The sequence below is a fragment of the Amphibalanus amphitrite genome, unplaced genomic scaffold (assembly GCF_019059575.1).
Source record: "Amphibalanus amphitrite isolate SeventyFive unplaced genomic scaffold, NRLGWU_Aamphi_draft 000352F_arrow, whole genome shotgun sequence".
NCBI classification, from domain to species: Eukaryota; Metazoa; Arthropoda; class Thecostraca; order Balanomorpha; family Balanidae; genus Amphibalanus; species Amphibalanus amphitrite.
Window position 1 is genome coordinate 251589 of NW_024881846.1, and position 27660 is coordinate 279248.

Consider the following 27660-nt stretch of genomic DNA (forward strand, 5'->3'; position numbering starts at 1 on the left):
CGTTTCTCCAATAAGTTGCGCTCCAATTTTGAAGTTCAACGGGTCTAGCCTTATGCTATGGTTGTTTAGCATGCAAACATACTTGGCAAGAACATTTAAATTTATTCCAGAAGTCAGTGTCCTTGCCCCTATTTATATACACTGTGGGTTTAAACTTCAAAGGCAAAATTTTTTAGGTATATGCATTCATTGTCATGAAATGATTATTTACTTTTGCGTTATATTGCGTTATATCCAACGCCCCGCGGTACACGCATTTCAACGCCTCCCCACTATTGCAGACTGACAACCATCCAAGGAGAGATTTTCGCGCGCATTGCCACCGGGCGACAAACTCTTCCCAGTGCGACCATTTCTCGGACCGCTAAAACGCCGCGCATGCATAGTTAATAGGCCACAACTTGACGCCAAGTTAAAACAACTTTTCACTCGAAACCTGTGTCTACAGGACATCCTGGATCAAATGGCATATCGCGAACTTTGGTTCGCACTCTGAACCATTAAAAATTGCATGTGGAAATTGATGTAGTGCGTCGTTCGGTGCCATGGCCCGGTAATATTCAGGTAGGAACTTCAAGAAAGTTAACACTTGTCTGAGTGAGCCGCGTATGTATCAGAACTCTGTCGCCGAAAAATATAGGATAGTATATGCCATCGAACCACAATCGTTCCAACCAGAAACGACAACATATTATCTATTGCGCATCTACCAACATTGACGAAAATCACAACTTTGCAAGCTCCTACACAGCACAGACACGTGTCAACAGCAGCACATTAGGCTGATCCCTGCGCTCTTCCGTTAACACCGCTCCGCCCTGCACTCAGAGTCAGGACCCTCCGTCTCAGTGATCCCTGCTAACCCTGTTTGCAGACCCGTACCTCGCCTTTACCTTCGTCTCTGGCCCAGCCTGAGCCCTCACTGCTGACGGCTCAGCCCTCACTGCTGCCGGCTCAGCCCTCGCTGCCACCGGCCCAGCCCTCATTTCCGCCGGCCCAACCCTCACTGCTGCCGGCCCAGCCCTGACTGTCGCCGGTCCAACCTTCGTCGCGCAGGCTTTGGTCCCCGCGAGGCCAGCGAGCGAGTCACACGTGATCGGCGACTTCCTCGGCCCTGCCGAGTCCCTCCAGCGCCAGCTGGATCAGACTCTCGGTGCTGAGACGCTCGTAGCCCGAGGCTGATCGGTGGAGACAGGTGAGAAAGCGGAAGGCGCGCTGGCTGCCGCCGCCGGAGGAGCACTCCTGTGTCCGCTCCAGCGCGTCGTACACCAGACGTCCCAGCGCGCGTGGGGAGATGTTCTGTGACACAGGCAGAGGAGGCGTCATGCGCGAGACAATGTCACAAGGAGGCGGTGTCTGTGGAGTGTAGAAGAATCCGTCGTGAAAGAACTGCGTTATGTGGTACACCGGAGAACGGCAGCGCAGCGTTAGAGATGGCAAAATGATGTAATATATATGACTCAAAAATTTATCACAAATGGAGCATAAAATTTTAGGAAGTCCGTTATCGTTGCAACATTTCTGGAATTCAACAGAGTCCTGAAATGTTGCACACTACGCTCGCTCCCCTTCCCCCGACCCGTGCCTGAGTGCGCTACACTCACCCTAGCCTTCCCCCCCCGAGCCCCTCACCACGTGCATGAGTGCACTACACTCGCCCCTCCCTCGAGTCCCTCACCACGTGTCTGAGATTCTGCAGCACGTCCACCACGCTGGATGCACGCTCGTGCAGGAGCAGGAGCGGCTGCTGCTCCTGCTCCAGGTGCTGGATGTCGCCGGCCATCAGCTGACAGTCCTCCTGACGCTGAGTGACCTCCTCGACCAGCTGACGGCGCTCCTGACCATCGCAGAAGGACAGAGGTCATGTCACGGTAAGATCCTGAAGGTCCGGGTATGCATGTATGCCAGCATTAACGTGAGCGGCTCAAAAGGAGTCTGAAAAGACTCGAAGCAGACGACTTTCCTTTCACCAGAATCCATTTGTAATCGGATACTGGTGTTTTGGTCGTCGATAATGCATGTTTTCCGTACCTGCTCCCACTCGCGCTCGGCCTCGAGGAACTGCTGCCGGAGCCAGTGGACTTGCTCCTCGAGTCGGATGAGTGCGTCGTGCTCCTCTTCCGAACCGGCAGAGGGAAGTCGACGGCGAGACTCCGAAGACAGGCGGCTGCGGGCGATAACAGCAAATCGATGAGATGCCAAGAATCCTCAGCTGCTTTGCCTTTCAACACTCTAATAAAATTTACGCGTCTCTCATTTATTCAACTTGCCAAAAATAGGTTCCAAATAGTATTGTAAGGGATAACTTTAGAACATTGATAAAGTTACAAACAGTAATGACACTGTATGATCTCATTGGTTGGCAAAAAAGTTAATGCACGTTCCGAGAGTGAAAGTCGAACATTGGGTGTATGAAATGCAGAAATGCGCAATTCAGGGGAACTTATCAATCGCATGGGTGCGTCAATTATCATCAGTCGATGAATGATTTGTTTAGCGAGGAATGAATGATTTGTATACTTTGTAGATTCTCATTGAAAATCTGAAAATCATCCTAAGGAAGGCAATACGAACTACCATGTCTATCTATAGCAAAACAACAAGCACAACACGTCAAAACGTAAAAAAGTGTTTGACAAATGACAACACCGGTTTGCAAGAAGCTAAAAACCTATAGACAAACATTTTTCAAAGCTATACGGCACCTGCGTGAAATAGCACACGAACAAAATGTAAAAACCTAATATGACATCGGATTTATCGGAACGTACTTTTAAAGTTGAAGTCACATCGTCCAGCTATATCAGTTTGTGATGCCAAATTTTTGATTAGAAGATATATTTATGTTTTTTTTTTTAATCACAAAAAGTCCGTTCAGGATGCATGGAAAGAAACGCTGCGACTTCAGCTTTGATTTATTTGCTTTTACTTATCTCTTGTGACAATCTCCACCAATAAGACAAATGTTAGTACGTGCAATAGCGAAGCAGCATCTACACAAATCCATGCGGCGAGACATACCGAGAAAAGCTGTCAAGTTTTGACAGTCCCTCGTTCACGAGTTGAGATCTGTAAAAATTAGAAGTGCCACCTAACACTTTTACTAGCAGTGCAAATTGCCGCGCGGAAATGCAGGTAAGTGACGTATGGTATTTATAACATGGCATGCATACCATTTATGCATAAGATCAAACTGTTTTTGGGATTAACTGCTCAAAAATGAGTTTCAATACTAATGTTAACGTACAATTTTAGCCCATATTGATTACATTAGAAATCTAACAAAATGACACATGCTTTAGCACATCTAACACCAACATATGTTTCATAAACACATACAGGCTTCTCAATAGATAATTTAGTCATTCTAGCCACTTTGTAGCAATCACATCACATATCGATGATGATTGGTCGGCGCGGTGTAGTGCTAATCATCGTACTCATGATCGCGTCGAGACTGGAGGCCATTCACCGTATATGGATGTAAGAATGCACTGCGCTTGTTCGTAGGTACGTATGTCCATATCACGTTTTATCCAGTTAACGACAGTAAATGTTATTTAGTTGTGCCACGTGTTCGCTTTGCCATGAGATTTTGCAGCGTGCATTTCATGATATACGACATTATTATAGAGATTATTTGAATTATTTACATCGCTGCAATAAGTTTGTGTTTCCCTTATCAAAAATGATGTAGCGGTGTTTGGTCTGTGATTTAGTACCGGGCTGCCGGCCCGACCACCGCACAATGTCTGTATCTTCAGCAGCCCGTATTTAATGGAGAGTGGGCGCCTTGACTGCAGCCTTTCACTGTCATCAGCCGCGGACCAGGCTGATACATGACCACGCCCCTGGGAGAGATACATCAGAACGGGCGACCTATCATCCTCTCCGAAAACGATATATACCGGCGCTCCTAGTGCAGAAAGCGTCCTTTTCAATGTTGGTGTCTATCAAATACAAAAGAACTCGACGGCTATTAAAAACAAACTTTTTCTTATTCTTAGTCAAGAAAATGGAATAAATAGTCCTGCTTTCGTTCCGCCAGTTTTCCACGGCGATCGAGTAAGTGGTAAATGTGGAAATGAGAACACTACTTGGCCAACCATTAGTCTTTACAAATAAAGATTAAATATAAATTATGCCTATATTTTTCATTTGCTGATACTTCCATAAGAAGTGAATGGGTAATTCAACTACCAGTATTCACCATAAGCACTCCTAAGCACATGTCGCACCGTGGGAGTGGGAGCGGCTGCCTTTCACACTAACAGGAGACCGAATTGCCCAAACATGTCGAGAGCTCGCCTACACTAATGAGACACTCAGCCAGTAAACAACTTGGAGCCTCTAGTGCACACTGCAGTCTGTTTGTCCAATGGAAGTCGTACCATTTGCGTTGCCTAACATATTCGTACACATGTGATTCATTTTACATGTAGCATATTTCTAACATGTTTCCTCCATTAACCCTCGCCCCGTTGGGGGGCCATTTTGGCCCCCCCTGTGGTTTTTCCTGAATAGCAAGAAAACGGCGGCGCGCAGCGCCGCCAAATTTTCAGTACCTTCCCGGGCATCAATTTGACACCTTCACACCAAATTTCAAGTCTTAGGTCACCTTAGGTCAGGAGTTATTGAGGTCAAACTGAGGTCATGTTCGAGCAAAAATGAGCAAAAAACATGCAATCTTGAAACGCTCACCAAATCTACAGTTATCAAGCAATTTCAAAGTTCTTTATATGGTCTAGTAGACAAAAAGCGGCGCTACAAAACTGCTATCTCGCATTTTCAAAATTTTTGGTTTTTGACAAAAAAAAATTCAAAAAATTGATTTTTTTAGAAAAACTTTGAAAAAATCCAAATTTTTTTCCGAATTTCGAAAAAACCGGAATATATGTGATAATCCCAGCGCTCTTCTATATACATACCAAATTTCAGATCAATATCTCGTTTTTTGGCCAAGTTATAGCGAAAAAACTGTTCAAAAATGATGACGTCAAATTTTTGAACTCAATTTTTAGCAATTCTAGACCACGTACGGCAAAACAAAGACCACCATTGAACTCCCCGTGACGAGCTGCATCGATTCGATACCCATTTTATGCAAAAATATTAACTTTAAAATTTGACCTAATTTGACCTGACCTTGACCTGACCTTGACCTGACCTTGACCAAAACGTGATCTAAGCTGGCCCCAAAGGCTGCCTGACCCATATAATCGCATTTGTCATGTAAAATGGACCATAAAACATGTATCATACGACACTTTCATATTGTGACCCCCCGTGACCTGACCTCTGTGACCTGACCTGGTATCAGTGACCTCAAATAGCAAAATATGTGTTTGAAGAACATTTCCCCATCGATGATTTTCAATGAAATGCATTTTACTCGATTTTACAACGCATTTCTTGAAGTGCCTGTAAACGGTGAAAATTGGACCTTTGACCTGACCTGTGACGTCATCGGTTTGACCTAGGTCAATAAAATTGGGTCACAAGGTAGTTCCCCGTTGGAGCTATCCAACGCCGTTTACCGCTTGTCGCTAGGTTGCGTGGTTCTCGAGATCTTAGGGGGGGCCAAAATGGCCCCCCCCCCAACCGGGCGCGTTGCTCGGCAGAGCCCAACGGGGCGCGGGTTAATAGACGACAGACGTGGTCTCTTAGGTTTTTTTTTAACTCTGAATGTGTAGTGTTCTAATACATTTCACTTACAATGTACGTTGTGCGTGTTCTTGATGCGTTCTTCAGCCTAATAAGCTCAGCATACAAATAATATGACGCATTCTTTTGTGTACCTGCTACGACAATGTGCATTATTCTCGAGAAAGCCCACCTTCTATATCCTCAATACCTGCAACGACGAATCCTAAACCGCGCTCCTTCAAAGTTGAAAGGTTTTCGGAGCTTGCAAAACAAGCGCACTCTGTCTCATTAACCCTCGCCGGCACAGGCCATTTCGCGTCCTTCGACGGCACAAGGGGGGGGGGGGTTGGTACGACCCCCCCTCGCGTTTGGCCCCTGATCGAGCTAGAGCTTCGCGGAAAAAACGAGCGTGTTGCCCGTCACAAGAGGAAGCCGATGATACCCAATTTTAAGGTCCTAGGTCATTGGGTGACCTTCCAGGTCAGGTCAACGACTCGAAAACCGGGAAAAATCGGGACCTGTTAGAAAGTCGTAAAGTGTGGCTGCTATGTGGTTTTCCGGGGTGCTGATCACGAATATCGTGTTAGTTTTGATCAGAGATGATGTTTTTAAGCATTTAGTCCAGGTCGGGTCAGGTCAGGTCAGGTCAACCGGTAGGGGTTGTGACAGGTATTCGTAATACGTGTCAACCGCCTCTGACAGCTTCGTAACATGTTACGAAGGCACCAAAACTACTTCGTAAATGTTCAAATGGTTGCTAAATTCGAATTCAGCTCCAAAAACTAGCCTAGAAAATATAAAACTCGAAAAAGTGAACCGAGGTCACCCGAGGTCACCAAAGGTCAATGACCTGACCTGACCTTTAGGTGACCTTGACACCCACCCTAATGTATGGGAGCAACATCAAATCACATGTTTGAACGTTTGAAACCACGAAAAGCTTGCAAACGGGCGGCTAATGCGAGCCGACATACGCCGAATCGCGATTTCGGCCAAACATGGTCACGGAAAAGAGGTCACAGGTCAAAGGTCATTGGGGTCAGGGTCATGAAATTTTCAGGGAACGTGTAAAATTGATCAATGCGAGGGTACTGAAAGTTTCGTCGCGATCGGCCGCTTTTTACGCGAGTTATTCGCGAAAAACCTTAGGGGGGGTTGCATCCCCCCCTGTGCCGGCGAGGGTTAATGCTCTTTTTTGCTTTTCCCGCCAGTATATCATCGCTTAGTTACAATACCAATGTCAGTACCTCAGTCAGAAAAGCTGTCGGGAGCGATTTCAGGCCTCAGCATGGTATAAGCAATCCAGTATAAAGGGTCAGTTTTTAAACATACAGTCAGCTTTACATGTGTCGTTCCATCAGACGCAAACTGTAGCAGTATCTACCAGCAGCGGTAGGTATAACATAGGTTTAGAGGTGTGCGGTACAGCATACCTTCAGGCGCAGACTATAGTGACATCTAGCGCCAGCGGTACCACATAGGTTTGGAGATTTGCGGTACAGCATGCTTTCAGGCGCAGACTGTAGTGACATCTAGCGGCAGCGGTACCACATAGGGTTGTAGATATGCGGTACAGTATACCTTCAGGCGCGCAGTGTAGTGACACCTAGCGGCAGCAGTGCCACATAGCTTTGGAGATGTGCGGTACAATATAACTTCAGGCGTAAACTGTAGTGACAATAGTGACATCTAGCGGCAGCGGTGCCGCCAACTATAGCCTTGGGTGCCACATAGGTGTGGAGGCGTGTGGTACAATATATCTTCAGACGCAGGCTGTAGTGACATCTAGCGGCAGCAACATTACTCCGATTGCATGGCAGCATGACTCGATTAAAACCCAATTCGCTCACAAAAGTGTTCTAAAGCAGATGTTTCATAAAAATCATTCTTCCGATAAAATCGCCAATTAATTCGCAGGCGCATTATGATGGCTTCGTTCCAGTTACCTGTACTCGATTAATTTCCGCCAATACAGCAAATCACTAAGCGGCAAGCTTGGCATCCTTCAGTAGGGATACCTCCTAGCCAGAACCCGCATCAGCGCCCCCTCGTCGCTGGTTACACCCACCACCAGGTGCCGCTAGTGTAAGGCGAGGTAAAGCGCTGCAGTTTGCAGTTTGCAGTCTGAACACACCGAACTTCGAGCCTTGTGAACACGAACCTATGCTTTGATAGCATTAAGGCATGTCTGTATTTAATTAAAACAACTTATAGCTTTTTGTAGTGAAATGTTAACACATTCGATGAGCGCGAATCAGAAGTTTTTGTAAAACAATGCGCAGAAGTCATGCAAATAGTACGTAGCAATGATATGTAGGGAGCTGAGAAAGGCACAAAAGTGATAGAAGCACAATTGGAAACACAGGAGATGCAGTGCTGGATGGCACATCTTCTTAGAAAATAGAAGCAGACATGTTAAGTTTTAAGTTCCTCCCCATACGTTAGAACATCGAGTGAGCACTGAGCAGGCTTTATTGAGAAGAGTGTCATACACCAAGTCATGCATGTAGCTGGTATATTATCCAGTGAGTGAAGAAGTATGTAAGACACAGGCCTACCTTACCCACAGCAACAAGCCACCCACAATCTGTGTGTGATTCTATCAGAGTGAATTAAATTTCCTTGTGTGTGTGACCTCACCTGCGGGACCGTGGTGGCGAGGCGGCGGCGCCCTCGGTGACGTCATCAGCCGGTGACATCACTCGCTCGTCATCGGCCGAGGCCCGGCTCTCGGTGCGCGGCTCCGTCTCCGCTCTCTCCTCCCGCTCCCCCTCTACCGCTCCCCCAGTCTCCTCTGGTGTGGTCGCTGAGCACGCTGCGTTTCCGGCCGCTGCTGCCACCACGTCAGCCGCTGCGACTGCTCCCGCTGCGACTCCGACTCCGACTCCTCCTGCAGAGCTCATGACTCCTGAGTCGGCCGTCCTGCTGCAGTCATCTGCCGGCAAAGTTGACCAGTAAATGTGATGCAGCACTTGTTTGGATTGAGCGCGGCCCGGCGGCACGTTTCTACCGCGGCGAAGTTGGGCCGTTTAGAGGCCGCGGCGTCCGCGCGTGTAATGCCACGGCAACAGTCCGCGCTGGCCACCGCAGACGGAGGGTGCAGAGTGCACGGGTCATCATTAGAAACATGAACGGCTCTTATGAAGTCGAGCGGACCACTCAGAACGCACGAGTTCTTGTGAATAAGGTATTGGACGGATCCACTGGAAGAGCACATGACTGCTGAGAGAGGTTCAAGGGCCATCAAATATCTATGGTTAGATACCAGCCACCATTTACTATTCGGTTATTTAGAGGAGACTTCGAAGAATATTGGTTGAAAATACTGACAAGTGGCACCGATAAATAGGAAAACAAATCTGCTTCGTTGCACTTACCACACAATGCAACACATATCTATTTTTCTATAAGCATATGTAACTGTTACAATTTTTTGTTCCTACATTTTTCCATGGAATCAGCTTCAATAAGGTCGACAGATATAGATATGCCGTTACAGGCCGACAGGAAACGGTGTAACAGGGTGCCCCCGCCGACTGCACTGAGTGAATCCTGAAAACGAACTGAGCGGCGAAACAATGGAATGCACGCTTTATTTCCTTTTGACGCCTCGGGTTGGATGGTGCAGTGAGCAGGAAATGGTATCAGCTCATCTGAAATAGGAGACGGCTTGTGTCGTTGTCACTAGAGGCAGCTGATCGACTGTGCCAAGCTGTGTCAAAGACACAGTGTCAACGGAAATATGTCGTTGTGTCAACTCACCTGAGGTGGTGTCGGTAGACCGGTTGTGCTGCGCGTGACTCGTGTCCTCGTGGTCACTCTCCGAGGTAGAGTAGAGGCCGCTGTCCACATGAGACGCCGGGCGACCCTGGCTGCTGGACCTGGCACACGCAGACGCACAAAACATTTAATTTCTGAGTGGAAAATGGACAGCTACTAATCTACTTTTTTTGCATAGTTTGTAACATAATTCGCTTGTCACATATTTCAATGAGCTGTTGGAATCGGAAGTTAAATTTCAGCAATGCCTTCGCTGATGGCATTACTTTCATGCGCTTCAGAGGAAATGGTTTTCTAAGTTAGATTATAGCTGAGAACGGGGGATAGATAGAAGGCAACAGGGGCATTACATTGTTCTTTCCGACCCGTTTATTTCTCTTTTGAAACATTAACCCTCGCCCATGTAGGGGGGGGTTGGTGCAACCCCCCCCCTGAGGTTTTTCGGAAATAGTGCAAAAACGGCGGCGCTGCGCGCCGCAAAATTTTGGGTATCTTATGGGGCAAACCTTGCGCATCTTTTGATAAAAAAAATTTGACCGGGTCATGTCAGGTCACGGAGTTATGACGTCACAAAGGGAACAGCCTCCGGCCAGATTTTCACAAACTGAGTGCCAACGCCCGAGGTTTCCTGCCGGTGGTACGGACATCGGTTGATGGATCGTGATGAAACTTCCCATGCATGTTGGGGCAAGTATTGGCTATCATATGGTATAAGAAACTTGACCGGGTCAGGTCAGGTCACGGAGCTATGACGTCACAAGAGGAACAGCGTCCGGTACTATTTTTGAAAAGCGCCCGAACCACTATTTTGCTAATTCTTGTCACCTCAATGGGAATATGCAGCAATATTAGCTTCTATAGGGAGCAAATGGACCTCCCAAATCCAAAAATACAATCAGATTTCAAAAATTTAAATTTTGATTTTTCGAATTTCTGCCGCCGACTGTGACCTTGCCGACTTCTGGCGCTCCCAACGCGCCATTTTTAGAGCTAGGGAAACGAAATACATACCAAACGATAGAGAATTGATCAAGGAACACGATTGTGAAGGTTTCAAGTCGATATCTCCCACCGTTTTGCCGCAATCGCCGCGGAAAGTTGAAAAAAGTCTATTTTTCCGAAAATTTGACCTTTGACCGGTCAAAAGTAGGTCAAATGTTGACCTAGGACCAAAAAATATACCACCAATCGCGAGATCTCGGCGAGAGCAATCCGTTGGTCTTTTCCGCTAAGCTCTACGACGCTCCGTTTTCAAACGCCAAGGGGGGGGGGTCGCACCAACCCCCCCCCCCTGCATGGGCGAAGGTGGCAGATCGCCGTTTACGGGCGAGGGTTAAAAGTTCCACGGATTCAATTTGTCTACCCAATATAAAAAGCGCATAACAAGTGTAGGGTTTTGAGACTTTCCTCTCCACATCTATCTGGACCACAAGCTATGCGGTCATCGGGTCAGCCTGCTATCCCGGGATCTAACACTATGTATGGCAAGGGTCTAAAACATACAGAGATGCCGTCAGCTTGGGTGCTGGGCATTCGATTAGATGGTGTTCAAAAGTGTTTATATCGGCCCTCCGGTTACACAATAATACGTTTAATATCAAACGGTCCCGTATATCAAGGCAAATTTATTCGCGACGTAAAAGGGGATGGAGCAGCGTGGTTCATGTCGAGTTCGATGTTTGATGTTATGACAGCTGAATAAGGCTATTATTATCGGATTATGTATGCCCGCCTTTGTCTCAGCGCTGCAGTGATTCTCTTCTGAGCCGTGCACTTAATGGATGGCAATGATTGCAATCGTTTGAGTTACCTATTCACTCTCCAGGACCCCCAGCTGTTTTGGTATGCTCGCTGTAAGAATATGATGGTATCTTCAATGATGATGGTATTGCATAAATGCATTTAAATTATGTTTATATAACGGCCGAGAATGCTTTCATTAGAAAACAAGTTCCGTTATTGGAAAATGGCCAGTGTAGGATAAGAAAACCTCAAACCCGTCCCAGGGAGATGATCAGAGACAACACTCCTAAATCCTCAAGCCATTTAAACAGTTCAAATGTCAATAAACAATGGTTTGATTGGAAGACAGATCAACACTTATTACTAAAACAGTCGGTACCAACTATAGATACTAGATAGGCTATCGATTCTTATATGTAAACTACCGTTTCATTCTAACTATCCATTAGGGTCTTCTAATGGCCACCGACCTTCTCTTCAGCAGGCTCTCCAGCTGGTGGACGCGTGCCTCGAGGACGGGCACCTGTTCAGAGGCAGCCTCCAGTTGTCTGACCCGGCACAGGGCGGTCACCAGTAGGTGGCGAGTCTGGGTCAGCTCCGCCAGCACCCGACGCCTGCAGGAGAGGTCGGAGGTCAGGGGTCAAAGGTCAAAGGTCAGATGTCAGAAGCTAGAGGTCAAAGGTCAGAGGTTAGAGGTCAGAAGTCGAAAATCAGAAAATCGAGGACAGAAAAGGTAAGTAAAAAAGGTTACTGTTGGGCGTTGGGGTAATTATATCAAAGTATTCTACTATTCTTATCAATGCCGTTTGTGGCTCTTAACGACCTCTCTTGGGAAACAGAGGCCTTTAACTCGCGCGTCCACCTACACCAGTACTTCTTTCTTGCGATGCAACGTCAGCTAAAGATCACTGCTCACGAGTCACAGACTCAGCTGTGCGTGTCAGTCGGTTCCTCCGCCCCCTCCCCACCGTACTTCGCACTCCATTTCACCCAGTTTTTCACAGACCCTCTCATCCTGCCCGCCAGAGCCACCCGTCAGACACGGCGCCTTTTTCATAAAGCCACCGGGCGCTAAAATAACCTCGCATGACCGGGCTGGCTGGCAGCCGGCCCCACACCGAGCACGGCCAATAAAACCAGATCGGCAGCCGGCGACCGGGAGCCGGTCGCGCAGCACGAGACAGCTCCATTTATCACGGCACGCGGCAGCGCTCCTGGTCGTTCCGAGTGGCGGCGCGTGAGTGTGTGTGAGGAGCCGAGAGCGACTGGGGCGGCTGGAACCCCGGGCTGTTCTGGCTGGGAGAACGGCGGCCCATGGGGCGCCGGCGGCACGGCGCTGGTCGTGCAGTCGGCGTGGCGCTGCTGGTCGGCCCGAGCGGAGGTCGGTTGCCGGGGGGAAATTAGGCACCATTGCAGGAACGTGCTGCCGAGTAGTGGCGCGTGCTGGACCGGTCTGAGGAAGCTGAGACGAGCTGGAGCGAAATGAAACGAGACGAGGCGAGCATGGACGAGCATGGACGGAGCGAGACGAGCAGGGACGAATCGGGACGGAGCGAGACCAGGCGAGACGAGACGAAATGAGTCTAGAGAGGAGACGAGAGGAGATGAACCTGGACGAACAGGACGTGAAGGATGAGTTAAACGATCTTAGCAAGCACTAATGTGACACGAACGTCCTCTCCAGTTCGAAGCAAAGGCTGCTGGCGACTAGATTCACCATCGATCGGACACGTGGCTTCCAAATCCACCAAGATAGGTCCGACTTTGAGTCAGAAATTGATCACATCGCCCGGTCTGCGATAGCGCGATCCACTCGAGTTCATGGAAAAACAGCTGTGCCGAGTTTTGGCCCGACGATTATCTTTAATAACTGAGACAGCAGCCAGCCACCGGAAAGTTAGCTACCAGACAGAATGGATCCTTTATCAGGCTTCAGTCAGGTGTGAAGATCCAATGAAGAATTTGGCAGGTGGTTTGTGATTTTATGTCGAATGCTATAACGTGCTGATCTTGGCAAATTAGCCGTTCCGGCTTCGAGCTTCCGGATTCAAAATGAAAATTGTGACGTCATGATGTCGGATTAGCAAAGCATCATTAGGACTTTGATGCTTTGCGTCGGACAATACTCGGACATACATGCTTTGCAACACTTGCATGTGTATTTACGCAAATGGATACACTGAAATAATCGTATTCATCGTGTTTATGACACGTGAAAGAACAGGTTGCAGTTGCACATACCCCACCGCACGCCCACCCTCCCAGCTCCCAGCAACCAAGGCCAATGCAGAATAGCGGCGCCGCCTTTCTCACGAGCCACAAATTCTCATGGCGAAGCAATACCATTCCAGCTCCTGCCTGTTACAATAGTGAAATGTCGGCGGGATGAAGAAATATCGGGACACGCCCGCCAATGTGCGGGCCAGCCTTTACACGTGGTTTATGTCCGTGGCTGGCTGAGCGGAAAACGATCCTGTTGAAGTCATGTGTCATTACACATAGATCGCTATTTTTAAGCGACCGTATACATATGCGAACTTATGGTTTTGCTTCATACTAGCAATATGTAGTAGCTGACTTTTCCGTAGCTACGTTGCTTACCTACACTGGTTACTGTATGATATTTTGTTTAGGTCACGAGGTGAGTCTGGTCTGGATTACCCTACCTATGCACGTGATATGTCACCTGAGCACGTGACCAAACCATGCATCGTCAAAAGACTCCAGTGACGAGGCAGGCGCCAATCACAAACACAATAATCGATGTGCGCCTGGCGTACTGTTCGTGGGTATGCGACCAATGCCGAGAATAAGCGGCACGCAAGACGCGGCAAATATTGCGATAGTCCAATTGACATTCCATTCTGGCAGGCTTTAGTGCTCCTGTTGGGTGTGTCATTTTATCCAGCACAGGACGGGTGCAAAATGTCAATTATAGATTCAGACTGTTTAAGTCTCGTGTTTGTATCGGTAAGCAACGTGGTGGTCGGGTGGTCGGAAGGTGGTGGTCACTGCATAGATATGTCTCTCAAAAGTGTTACCACGGCCGGATGGCCGGCCGCTCAGTCACAATTTTCCGTCGGTATACATGAAGACTTCACTTCTTGCATTGAGTTCACTTGTAAAAAAAAAGATGTCATCTAGCAGTATACTCAATAATGACCTGAGTATGTTTCATACGGACCTGAACTGCTGTATGTCCCATACTGACCTGAACTGCTGTATGTTCCATACTGACCTGAGCTGCTGTATGTCCCATACGGATCTGAAATGTCCCATACTGACCTGAGCTGCTGGAGGTCGCGGAGCGCGCTGCGACTCTGCTCCAGCGCCGTCTGACTCTCGGCCAGCTGGGCGCGCGTGTAGCCCAGCTGGTGGGAGGTGCGCTCGTGGGCGAGCCGCTCCATCTCGTGCTGGTGCTGCGACGCCTGCAGGTCACTCTGCAGCTGCTTTACCTGCTCCTGCAGCCTGGCGAGCGGGTGGCACGGACCGGTCAGCAAGGAGTGTGGGTCAGACTGCACAGCTGTATAGCGCATAGGAATACTCGTAACAATGGCATTAGGTAAGGTCAGCCCATGGCAATGTAGAGCAATGAGATCACATCAGGTGACGTAGCAAAATACTTCCAGGAGCATTATGAGATTCGTTTAGTAGTGCACCACAATTCACCATTCAACTAATGCTCTTGATAACAAAGACTCCAGTTTTGATCCATGAGCGTTTCCTCGAGTTCGTTTGATCCCCGGCATGGTAGGTCTTCCCACAGTACCAAAGACACATTAGAGTAATGACTCGTTCGGGCTGAAGAAGCATGCAAAGGGTTCGTGCGAAGCACGCATTGAACCATGGGAATAGAAATGTCACCGGCAGAAAGGGAGGGCGGAAACAATAGACGGAGCCGGGACAAATGAACGGAAGGGAAAGCCCGTGACGAGAGACCGGGCATAACGGAATCTAAACGAGGGAAACGAGTGAGCAATTAAACAGGGAGGGACATGGGGGGGGGGGGCGTCAAGATGTGGCAATGGAAATCGTCTGAAGCTTGCAGTTTCATCTTGCAGGTAGCTTCCCGGAGCTTGTTAGTTTCAGCATTGCGTGACGAGTTGTGGAAATGCACAGAAATGTCACAACACTTTTTATTTATTCGTCGAACGCCTGCCAACAAATTTATCACCGTTTTAATGTGTATGTTTTTAGCTGAGTTCGTCACACAAAACGATTCGTTTCGCAATGTTGGAGATCGTTCCGTGATACTTTACAAGCTTATTTTCGGTGATCGGGCATACCAGTGTTATCTATCTTCAGTCTTCACCTAGTGAAAGTTCCCTACCATGAAAAAGCGATTCGATCGATGAGATCCCACTCTAGTCGAGTGCCAGGCGCTCCAATACGCCACGACCAGCGTCTATCCCACGGGGTCAGGCCACCACCACCTCTCGGGGCCACAATGCGGCGAATGTATGGGAACCGGCCGGCCCGTGGTGGTACCTCACAGAAAGCGACACCGAGCGGTGACAATGGGCGGCGCCGGGGCACTGGGACAGGCGCGTCACTCTCGCCGCACCTTGGCGCCGGAATGCGACAAAAACGACGCGCCGCACAACCAGCTCGCTGTGTGGAAACCGCCACCGTGGCGAGACAGACTGATGGTACGGGTGGCGGAAAGAGAAAATGACAGAAAATGGACTGTGTGAAAGGGGAGCTGTAGCACGTAACGTAAATGGGAGAGGTACTCGAATGTAAAGGACTATGCGTTAGGCATAGTTTATGGGATTTTTGATATTATAAACTCCCGTTTACGAGTAGAAGCAATATCCGAGCTATCAACATGTTAAAACATCGCTTCCTTTTGCATATCAGCTATGCGATGGTGAGTTCCGAACTTCATGCTATAATATATAGTTTTCTTTTACGACGATATTTTACAAATAAATGTAGCTATTACACCAGTATAACGCCTTATGGGGCGACTAACGGAGCGAGCGAGAGGGTGGGCCTTGCACGTGCGAAATTTCGAGGGGGTACCTCCAACTGACTTGTGTACGGCACCCTACTAACCGGTCTCTAGCGATTTGCCAAATTTGAGCACAATCGGCCCAGCCGTTCTCGAGATCTGGGAGCGGCACCCTGCACGTGCGCACGTGCAAAATGGGTCCCGACTGGCTTTTGCACGACACCCTACTAACCGGTCCCTAACTGTGTACCAAATTTGAGCGCAATCGGTCCAGCCGTTCTCGAGATCTGGAAACGACCCCTGCACGTGCGCACGTGCAGCAGCACCCCAACTCTGGCACATGGACATGCAGTGCCTAGTGGGTGCCTACCTACATGCCAACTTTCAGCGCAATCGGCCAAGTAGTTACCGAAATATTGCAACAATTGCAAAACTGACACCTCTTCGTTTTGCACGTGGCACGTGCATAAGGGGTCACTCACATGCATCGGGAATAGTCCAATACTTGGTAGAAGGAATGAAGCTACCCTATAAAAATTACCGCGTGTAAATCGGTCAAGTGGTTGCTGAGATATAAGCCTCGCAAAAGCGTCCGCACGGCCGGCCGGCCGGCCGGCCGCTCATACTCAGAAATTTCCGTTATTCTACGTAAGACTCCGCTCGCTTCGCTCGCTCCGTAATAACTAAAGCAGTGATCGCCTATCCTCTAATGCTGTCGGAGCGTGAGCAGATGCGAGGGCCGAGCCAAGCCAGAGTTTGCTTTCCGTGGTTTCGTTTGATGTGGGCAGGAGTGAACAAAAACTTGGAGTCTACCGAACGCCCCGAACAGATGTGCCTTGATGAAACCTTTGAAGGTGAACGTCAAATATTTGGGCTGCACTGGAACAGAAAAGGCAGCCTCCTGACGAGCTGTGTCTAAAAAGATCGAAAAGGTCTTATATCGAGGTATCAGAGAGCTTGTAAATAATTAACCCTAATCCGGAATGATAATTGCATTGTCAAGAGACATAAAATGCGATGGGAGATATGTGCTTTTGCATCTATGTGAGTTTTCATTCCGAAAAATTAGTTGAAGTAAAATTGTTCGTATAGATGATCCACCTCTTACCAATAGTGGTTTCGGAGAGTTCATGTACCTACTTAAAGCGCTAAGAATTTTCTGCTTCATCAATATACGCTGCATCGACGATATATCAGTCTTCACCGACACTTATTTTTGGCGGTGAGAAGCTCGGTCACGGTTTGTGTGGAAAGAGCGTCAACACGGAGATAAATTTCCAATTTCGCAACTCATACATTATTCACAAATACCTGCTCCTCTCCACAAATTAATGGCCTCTGTATAACTCACACCATTTGTCGTTTAATCTAGATAGGCTGCGAATTTGAATCATAGAGAGGTTCAGTATTCACGCCTTTTCCGATTTCAGGAAATAAAGTATAAAACTATTGTTTTTCTGAGCCAGGACGCTCACAATCTTCAAACATATCTGCAACCAAACTAAAGCTTGTCGAACAAGATGCTCGGTCGGATTGAAAAGTGGTTTTCAATGGCAAACTCATCAGTCTCCTATTTCTTCGAGTCTTTGGTATTACAAGAGCTTTATGCTTCTGACATGTAACGAAGTGATTATAACGCGATCTAATGTGTCTATATTTCTAAGAAAACTCAACCTGGGATGCTTCTATGCAGCGATGTCTATGAATGCATCACTGTTTTGGGAATATTTTTGCGCTCATGGCTGAAAAAGGTTTTCAATTCAAGATTTAGTGAATTAAAATGAAAAGACGGTATATTTTGTGTGATTTTTAAAAGACGTTCACATTGTAATTCATTCATCATTCAACTGATTAATATTCAAGGTGTGTGTTTATTGGCTTACCAATATTGTCATCACCACATGCGTGACATCAAAGCCCCACCCGACTGCCGCGCTAACGCAGGCTGTCAACGCCCACCTCCATGACTCACCAGCAGTCGCTGTTGCGAAAATAGCCTTTGTGGCCGCGCCTGCACTCAAATACATAAACTCAGCGCGACATCTGAAAACAAACAGGACAGCGTATTGGCTCACCTGGCGACGGCTGCCTCCGCTGCGATCAGGTCCTGTTTGGCCAGCCGCACCTCACGGTCCTTGCCCCGCAGGTGGGTGCGCGTGCCGTGGATGGTGGCCCGCGACCTCTCCAGGTCAGTCTGGGTCATCTGCAGCGCCTCGTACGTCTGCTCCAGCTCGTCCTCCAGAGAGAGCTCCGGGTGGTAAGGCGCTCGCGGCTCACTGATGGCTCGCAGCTCGCGAATCAGCGCGTCAAAGTTACGCTGGGATTCACTGATTGATCGATTCGTCTCGGCTTCGATGTCTTTGTCGCGCGCGGATCGGGGCACCACCAGAATCGACCGCGGTACGGGAGGGGCAGCACGGCTCGCGGGTGTGCTCGAGGTCGACAGAAGGGCGCAGCACGATTTAGGGCGCGGCGGCAGTGCCGGCGGCTTGGCAGCCGGCGGCTCGGAGCTTTCCGAGCCGACGCTGGGGTCCGAGGCGGGGTCCGAGTCACTGTTCTCACCACTGCCATCTCTGCTGGCATCACCACTGCCATCTCGGCTCGCGTCGCCGCTGCCGTCGCCGCTGCCGTCGCCGCTGCCGTGTTCGCCGCCGCCCCGGCTGTCCTCGGCCGGCTGCGCGTCGGACGGCTCCGCGGCGCCGCCCATCGTCCTCTCCGGGGTGCGTCTGGCGCGCACCTCCAGCCCGATGTTGCGGGCGTCCGACTCGACCAGCGAGCGTCTCAGGTCCTCCACCAGCTCCCGCAGCGCGGTCAGCTCCCTCTCCAACAGCAGCAGGCTCACGGGTGGTTCGTCGGACCCGTCCGCGGCGCCCCCGCCTCTGCCGGCGCGACCAGCCCGCGGCAGGCGCACACCGCGACGCCGCTTGGTCGCCGCCGACGGCGAGCGCGCGCCGGCGATGCTCCTGTCGAGCTGGTCGATGACGGCAGCGCGTCGCTCCACGGTCACCTCCACATCCACGAGCGGCGCACTGGCCGCCGGTCGCGCCGCCACGCCGAAGTGCGCGCACACTGCCTGCTGAAAGCGCTCCAGGTCGAGCGCGGGTTGGTCGCCGTCGCCGCCGACGCGGCCGCCGTCGGCTCCGTCGGTCGGGCCGTCGGTGTCGTCGTCGGCCGGAAATACCGCCGGTTGCGGCGGCCGCCCGAGCGCGCCGGCCAGCAGCGCGCAGAGACGGCGCACGTCGGCGCGACTGACGCCGGCCGGCCCGGCCAGCTGACTGTAGACCAGCGCCAGGTACTCGTCCAGTCCGAGAGACAGCACGCGCGCCGTGTTGGGCAGGTGAGCCGGCGGCGGCCGGCGACGGGCCGCCAGCGCCGGCCCCAGCAGCGGCCCGGCCGGTCCCAGCAGCGGCCCGGCGCCGCCCGGCTCCGCCCCCGACAGACACGGAGCCGGCGACGGGGAGCCCGTCACAGCAGACATGACGGCGGCGTCACTGATCACTTAGCGCAGCGCAGTGTACGAAACACCGCATGTAATGTTGGCACTGCCATTAACCAGTCTGTCTCTTTGCTTTTTTAATAAGCTTGACTGTCACCGTTCGTCGCTGCGTTCAGCTAGCATTCACTCGCATCAAAGTCTGATTTTTGCTTCGAGTCGGTCATCAGTGACATACATCACAAACCGGCGACCACTCCGTTTGTGAATTACTCACACGTCGCCGGATTTCACTTCTCGCTGATGCTTGTCTCTTCTGTATCTCGTCTTCAGTCGCCCATCATTTCTCCACTGACAAGTTACGGCCGACTCGGCATTCCGCGCCGCATTTCACAGCTCTCGTTTACATCACCGCCAGCTTTCGTCGAGTTCTTCTGGTATCACCTCACCTCGAGCCAGATCAAATTGAACCAGCTTCTTCGAAACGAGCCAAACAGCCATCCGTCTCTCTTCTGACCTACCAGCTGGAGTTCGTCTCGTCTCCGAGTCGCTGTCGCTTTCGTCTCGCAGAGTCGCTCAGCTCGCCCTAGACAAGCTGGCTCGATCTGCGCGTTTGGTGCCTCACCAACCGGTCATCACTGCGCAGTACGGATCCATGCGCGGGTGACCGCCACCACCTCCCCGTCACCACTGAGTCTGAATCACGTCGTGTGTCCAACACAACACACCAGCGCGGCCGGAGCTCACCGTCCCACGAGCCCTCTCGCGAGCGCCCATCGGAGAGCGCGGATCAAGACCGTCTGCCCGATATTCGCTGTCGGTCACTGGGAAAACATGCCGAAAAGTAAAAGTCAGAGAGCAAACAGGAGATGGGGGACCACCGTGTTGGCTCGCGGACCGGCCGGCGCGGCGGCCGCGGAGCGCGGCACTGACAGATTACGTCATCAGTGTCAGGCGCCAATTGTTCTGGCGAAATGCGGTCTCGCATTAGCGCTGCCGGCGGTGGCGCGCTCACGCAGTAAAACAAAGAAACGTTCATTGGCGGCCGGCGGGACCAGGAGGGAAGGTCACGGCGCCATCGCGACCCTCACCGAGTTTGTTCCCAGCCCTCAGCACACTCCCGAATAAAGGCGCGGGCGTTTCGACTGATCAGCATTGTTTGCGAATACCGACGCGTTTTTGTCTGTTCGAGACCAGGTCATGGTAACGAGCTCTGACATTCCAAATACTATCGGTCACGGTGACATCATTCGCTGCCTTACGAGTCCAGATGACAGGCATGGCCGCGAGGGGAAAGCACAGGTGGTCATACCGGCAATAGATTAGAGGCGGATTTAGTAGAACCCCGAGTTGACTGTGCAGCTATCAATAATTCATCATTGACAGATAATCCTCTGGCGACGTTAAAAACGGCCACGCTGCTACATTCTCTGGAGTGGTGTAGTCTGTCGGCTTGCGAATAGTGGCACTCTTCCACCGATCATATTTCTCCAGAACTGACTCTTGAAAATCACATCTTGGATACCTCCGAGGCATGGCATTCCCGGCTTATCCCCGGGGGAATTTGGCCGATGCCCTATTCGTGTCGGAGGCGGCGCTCAATTATTCGTTAGCGAGCTATCAGCCGGTCGGCGGGCGGCGGCTCGTAGATTCCTGGTCACGGTACGAGGCTGGGTAACTAGCACCGTATCTCGCCGGCCGCGTATGAGCCGCCGCAGCTCGGCACGGCCGCCGCACAGCTGCTCATCCGAGCTGACACGTAAATCAGGACGGGCGGCACCTGCAGCGGCCCGGCTCCGTCGGGCGGCTCGCCGGCAATCTCGGCGGTCGGCGGCGGATGCGGCGCCCGCTCGACCCCATCAGCTTTCATGGAGGGAACCAGGCCGCGACAAATCCCCGCAGAGCTCGGCCGTAAATCGGTGAGCCGCCGCCGCCGATCACTCCGCTGCCGAGCCGGCAGTCCTTCCCCAGACCTCGCCTGCAGTCCCCGGATCTTCCTCTAACACAGATCGCATAGTCGCTCCCGGCTGTCGCTAGGCTCAATCAGAGTAGATATTGGCTGAGCTCACCGCGCGTGATCATTGCAAGTGCTGTTGTTTGTTCTAAAGCAAATAATATATAAGTCCCTCAAACAGTTTCCGCAGACCCTCCTGCTCATTTTTTCAGGGCATGGAGATAGTCGTACGTGTCTCCCTTATATCACAGTCCCCACATGTCTGACACCGTGTCATAGTGTAAAGCCGTGACACTCTTCTGCGTGGGCTGCCAGGGTGACGTGCGATGATCGAAACACTATGAGAGCTATGACCGATGGGCCGAGACGCCCCTCTGGAGGCTGGGGTGCTTCACCTGTGGCCAAAATTAGCCCCCGCTATTTCTCGCAGCGCTGGGTCCCGTCTCCACTCCCGCCGGCTGTCGGCTGTCGCCACCGACAGGTCATCTCCTGTGCCTTTAAAAATATGCTTGTGTCCGCTGCGGCGTCATCTCATGTCTGTCATCAATTCTGTTTGCAACGATATGTTTTTACAGCGTTTACAGTTTGCAGCGATATAGTCTGAAAAATATAATTATAGATATTATTCATTTTTAAAGATACGTTTTAAAATAAATTTAATTAAGAGGTATTTCTTTTTCGTCCTGATTCACCATGGCACCATTGAAGTTGCCATGACAACCACCACCACCATCACCACCACCATCACCACCGTCACCGCCGCCGCCGCCACTGTGGGCTGTCGGCCAGGGTAAATCACCAGGTGTGACCTCTCCAGAGTGCGGTGGCGACAGACAGGGCAGAGGTGAATGGCTCACGGCCCCGCAGTGAGAGGCGGTCCCACAACTCACCGCGACTGCGACAAATGACGCGATTCTGTGGCTCCGGTGGAGGAAAATCGGACAAACAGGTGTGCCGAGGATATGTTTTGCCATCGAGAGCGAGATAAGTCGAAACCGCCATTCATATTGCGAGACGTTAGCTTGCGATGCATAGTACCAGCCAAGGTAGGACTCAGGAAGGAAAAGCCTTGAATAGACATATCGATAGGGACAAGAAATAGAGGCTCTATTTGGATGTTTTTAAATTTCTAGTTCATAGTATCTCGTCATTGCAGCTGGCTCTAGACACGCCTATCCCATCTTTAGGCCTTCAAGTTCAAGCATCGCTACCCTCCGTACGTCTGCCGGCGGCTGATGACAACAGTTGTCGATCAGGCAGGCGATGCGCCCTGTCGAGGTTGGTGACGTCCATCCCTGCAGTGGAGTGATGACGCTACTGGAGACCAGCTGCAACGTGATTACGTCAGTGGATCGTAGGTAGTCATGGGACCCAGCGACTGCGGTGACATGCCGCGTCGCTGGACGGTCGGAGAAAACGTCAACTGATGCAACATTGCCCGCTACCGACGGTCAGTTGGCTAAACGGCAGGTCGGAAGACTATATGGATGAAGACTTCAGGATGCCGCCTCAGGGCGGATTGTGACTTCAGAGGCGCTTCCTAACCCGATCGGCACGTATCAGGGCTCAGCGCTCGGACCGCTTTTATTTTCGATTTATGCCAACGATTTACCTTTGTACACGGAGGGCGCTCACGTCGTGCAATACGCTGACGACACCCAGGTGGCAGTCAGCGGTGGGATCGGCGACATCGGCTCCCTGGTGCAGCACATGGAGCACAACCTGGCCCTTCTTTCTCGATGGTTCGGCAAAAACGGCATCAAAATTAACGCACGAAAGACCCAGTTCATCATTCTTGTTTCTTAAAACCAACGTTACAGACATTCGTCGCCAGCCGTACATGTATTGTACAAACAAACATAAATGCAATCGTCTGCGCCGCAGTGGCACTTGCACGAACCGAGCTCCTTTCCAGTTACTGGTCTATGGCGAGATCATGTTCCATGCGTCAACTTCCAAATCCATGAGCACCAACGCAGACTGACCCCGCCCGCGACCTCGGTCACGGGCCGGGGTCAGCCCCTGGCGGCGAATGTCGTAACTACGGTTTCTTAAAACCAACGTTACAGACATTCGTCGCCAGCCGTACATGTATTGTACAAACAAACATAAATGCAATTCCATGGAGAGAAAAAATCACAACGTCGCGTCGTAGCACCCATCACACATATGCACCGCCATGTCACTCGAACAGACGCTGTGTAAACGACGGATCTACGCTATTGTGAACATAATGATCCAGGAAAACCGACCTGGTCTTCCATCTACCGAGACGCTGCACATCGTCTGCGTCAAACCCGAGCTGCACCGCACGGGTCGCGCCAGTTGGCCGAAAATCTTTCGGCGTGTGACCTTTGGCGAGACCAAAATCCTCCGCAAAATAAATACCCTGCTGTAAAATGGCAGCCACCGAGCTTGCAGAAACTGCAGCATAAGGGCGAACTAAACTAATGAAAACAGGCTTCGAAACTGGACATCGACACGACTCTGTTCTAGCTAAATAAACACGCAGGGCATCGATAGGGTCCGCTGACTTATTGGGGCTAGGCGGGATTGCGACTTGAAACCCCGTGCGCTGAGCGTCGTTCTTTATCCCCAGAAAGGTAACCTGCAGGGTACCATCTGAACGGAACTGAAGCTGATCAGTGGACAGCACAAACGGCGACGTTACCCCCGAGCCTGCATCGAACCTCATCGACAGGGGGGCAATATCTGAGGGCCGCAACATCAGCGCGATAGCTAGCAGACATATCGCCTTCAACCGCAGCAACTTCAACGGTAGCGACTCGTTCACAGCCCACGACTCAAACAGACGAACAAAGGCTGATACATCCATCACGGACGACCGTGTCATGGGTGCCCGTGTGCCGCTTTTCACAATGGCCTGAGACAGACGCACGAGAAGGGGATCGTGGAGTGGGTTGGCTACTCCCATCACCTCGTACAGTGCAGCCAAGGCTGCTGACAAGCAGCGTAACGTAGAGTGGGGTCTGTCAGACACACTGCACTCGCCTACCAGGAAATCAGCCACTACCGCGCCATCTACCGGTGGAAAAATCAATTCACGTATTCTACAAAATTCCTTAAACTTACAGATGTATCTGTCATAATTCGCGTGAGTGGAATGAGCCAAACACAGAGGGAACTGCTCACGTGCAGCAGGAGACCAGCCGAGCGCCTCTAACCGGGCTCTCCAGAGATCCGCCAGGCGAACAGAGTCCACCGTCTGTTGCGGTGCGGCTCTATCTGCTGGTGCGGTAGCAGTGGAATACAGGCCTGCGTCACAGGCGGCAGCCGCAGCGGCGGGCAGACGCTGAGCCGCCGCAGCCGCTCCATCCATGGCTGGCCTGGCCACATCGGGGCAATCAGCGTGGCCTCGGCACGCTGCGCCTGCACCGCGTCCAGCACACGTGCGACTAGCCGGAAGGGCGGGTTTATGAAGTTGTTGTGCTGTTGCCAATCGTTCTGACCAAGAGCGTCCACACCAGCGGTACCGGGGTCCCTGAAGCGGCTGTTGTAGACCGGTAGCAACGCCGTAGACAGGGAGGCGAACCGGTCGATCGTGTGCGGGCCGAACATGCGCTCCAACTGCTGGAACACAGCCGGATGGAGTGTCCACTCGTGACGCAGCGGAATACGTGACAGCTCATCGGGGTCTACATTTAAATATCCTGCAATGTGGTGCGCAACCAGCATGACCTGATGCTCAAAAGCAAACTCCCAAATATTCTGAGCGATGGCGTCCAGGCGACGATCAGCTGACCCAAGCTTGTTAATGAGCGCGACTACCGTGATATTATCGGACAATATCTCGACGGTTTTGCCACGAAGCGTAGAACAAAATGACAGTAAGGCAAAATAAACAGCTAGTAACTCGCGAAAATTGGACGTTTCTGCGCTCACCTCTGGCCGCCAGAAACCCGAGGCGGTTTGAGCGACCGGGGTGGAAAGTGTCGCTCCCCAGCCAGTCTCGGACGCGTCGGTGGAGAGCTGCAAGTCGCAGCTGGCCGGCGGCACCAGCAGCCGGCCGTTCCACCCGTCCAGCGATGTAAGCCACCACGCCAGATCCTCTCTGGCCTCGGGAGACCACGGCATTGCCTCGTCCCAAGACATCCTAGAATTCAACAGACGGTAAATGTTCCGCAACTTCAGCTTGGCCGGGAACACCGCTGCCATCATACTGATACACCTACCCGCGATGCGAGCCAGCAGACGCGCCGACACAGTGGGCCGCTTTAACATCCTACCTATATCCTGCTTCAGCTTCGACACTTTGCATTTTGGCACAGTAATGAACGGCAATTCACCCTCGGACGCACAGTGCACATCGAAACCCAAATAAGACACAACATTTGACGGCTCCAAACACGACTTCTCCCAGTTGACACACAATCCTAATGAAGCTAAAGTATCTAAAAATATTTTCACGTCACTGGCCATTCTATTCTTCGTTGACGTCAATAAAAAATCATCTACGTAGGCCATGACCGACAGGCGTTCGGTCCCTCTCATATACTCTATGACCACACGAACACATTTGTGGAAATAGTACGGGCTAGCCACCAAACCAAATGGTAGAAAACACCACACATACCAGCATCCACCATACTGGAAACCCAGATACGTTCTGAACTCTTCACGGACAGGGAAATGATAAAATCCGTCCTTTAAATCTACAGTGACCGCCAGCTCACCACCTCTCATAACCTCTGGCAGGACAGAAACACCTTCTGAAGAAAAATGTGGCACATCACAGTGAGAATTCACATATCTCAAGTCACAAATGAGGCGATATTTGGAATTTTTCTTTGGAACAACCTTCAAAGGGGAGACACAATGCGGCACGTCAGCTACTTTTGCTATAACACCTCTCTTTTCTAGCGCCATCAGCTCAGTTTCCAAAAACTTTTTCTCTGGTTCATTAAAACAGGGATTTTCAAAGACACGGGGCTCTGGAATGTCACGCACAGGCACCGGCACACCATTCATAATCCAGTCCAGAACTGCATCAGGCGCCCCAATGCGCACCCACTCGTCCTTATGCAGCGGCATAATTCCCCTCACAACTCACGTGATGGTTTACTCAGCTGAGAATGTCCCTGTGACGTCATCCGGCTGCTGCGCTCGGGCGGCCAGGTCACGCGGCCCGGGTGCGTACCCGAACCGCCCGCGGCGGAACCTCCAGTCAGCTGATCCGGAGCCCGAGCCCGCCGCGCCGCCGCCGGGTCGCTGACCCGCCGCGTCCAGGCGGTAGCCTCTGCCCGGACCGCCAGAAGCGAACGGGAAGAATGAGCCCCGCCCGCGGAACCTTCCAGAGCCACTGACCTGCCGGTTGTGTCGCGCTCCGGCGATGGACACGGCTCGCTGCAGATTTTCCAGCGCCCCCGGCGTGAAAGCTGCCGGGTTCTGCTGCAGCGTCTGGAACAGCCTGGTCGTCCCGTCATCAAACTGGTTCGCCACCAGCAGGTTGGTATACTCTTCTTGCAGGTACCGGAGTTGTGCGATAGCTATAGTCGATAGTTCAGAGAGGACGGGCTCTCTGCTTGTACACTGAGAGAGCAGTTTCAATACGGTCTCCTGATACCGCGCACACTTCTGAATGACCTGGAACTTCGGCCAGTCAGCCTTGCTGACGCCTGCTCTTGAATCACCGACCACCAAGTCCGGTGGAAGTCTGACCTTTGCCAGACTTTCGCGAATGCTCTTAAAGTCTGTCTGCAGATCACTGCTCGCGCCCACTTCAGACTCACCGAACGGCTGCGGCTGAGTGTCTGCGCATTCTTGAGTGTCGACCAGCCGACGACCGGCGGTGTCGGTCTTCAAATGCTCACTGATTGCAGCCACTGAGCTTTCCAACTTGTCAAACCTCTCAAGAAGGTTGTTGAACCGTTCCTCCATGAGGAAACAAGCCGCCTCGAAATACCGGCGGCTCGCGCAACACGGAGCGTCGCGGCTCGTGCGGAGCACCAACGCAGACTGACCCCGCCCGCGACCTCGGTCACGGGCCGGGGTCAGCCCCTGGCGGCGAATGTCGTAACTACGGGCTCGCGACAAAACATTCAACGTCTCCCCACAGTAAACATCAAGTTAATGGATGCCGAGGTCGCCGCTTCCGCCGCCGTCCTAAACCTGGGTGTCACTTTCGACCAG

General features: G+C 51.3%; 2 protein-coding genes across 5 annotated transcripts; both read right to left on the bottom strand.

The window, feature by feature from the left end:
• Positions 1–679: 679 nt before the first annotated feature.
• LOC122389278 lies at positions 680–20432 on the bottom strand. Its single transcript, XM_043381156.1, has 8 exons — positions 18199–20432; positions 14455–14637; positions 11640–11783; positions 9409–9527; positions 8287–8581; positions 2032–2167; positions 1679–1837; positions 680–1299 (listed from the first exon to the last, which is right to left on the bottom strand). The coding sequence occupies exons 1-8, from the start codon at positions 19599–19601 to the stop codon at positions 1087–1089; spliced, it is 2652 nt and encodes an 883-aa protein (XP_043237091.1). The 5' UTR covers positions 19602–20432; the 3' UTR covers positions 680–1086.
• A 2905-nt stretch (positions 20433–23337) lies between these two features.
• LOC122389279 lies at positions 23338–27202 on the bottom strand. Of its 4 annotated transcripts, XM_043381160.1 has the most exons (3): positions 26582–27202; positions 25414–25624; positions 23338–25101 (listed from the first exon to the last, which is right to left on the bottom strand). In XM_043381160.1, the coding sequence occupies exons 2-3, from the start codon at positions 25621–25623 to the stop codon at positions 24691–24693; spliced, it is 621 nt and encodes a 206-aa protein (XP_043237095.1). In that variant the 5' UTR covers position 25624; positions 26582–27202; the 3' UTR covers positions 23338–24690. The 4 variants fall into 4 exon arrangements, with proteins under 4 accessions (XP_043237095.1, XP_043237094.1, XP_043237096.1 ...); XM_043381159.1 differs by having other exon boundaries at positions 23338–25624; positions 26582–26779; XM_043381161.1 differs by having other exon boundaries at positions 23338–25098; positions 25414–26779.
• Positions 27203–27660: the final 458 nt, after the last annotated feature.

Bases quoted from the DNA above. Each gene is read 5' to 3' on its own strand.
- LOC122389279 (XM_043381158.1), bottom strand. From the start codon at position 26,562: ATGCCGCTGCATAAGGACGAGTGGGTGCGCATTGGGGCGCCTGATGCA. The intron at 25,102-25,413 runs GTGAGCGCAGAA...GCTGTGTTCCAG, and splicing joins CGGGTTTCTGGCGGCCAGAG to CAGTTGGAGCGCATGTTCGG.
- LOC122389278 (XM_043381156.1), bottom strand. From the start codon at position 19,601: ATGTCTGCTGTGACGGGCTCCCCGTCGCCGGCTCCGTGTCTGTCGGGG. The intron at 9,528-11,639 runs GTCGGTGGCCAT...TGCGTGTGCCAG, and splicing joins GAGAGCCTGCTGAAGAGAAG to GTCCAGCAGCCAGGGTCGCC. The intron at 2,168-8,286 runs GTGAGGTCACAC...TATCGCCCGCAG, and splicing joins TCGCCACCACGGTCCCGCAG to CCGCCTGTCTTCGGAGTCTC.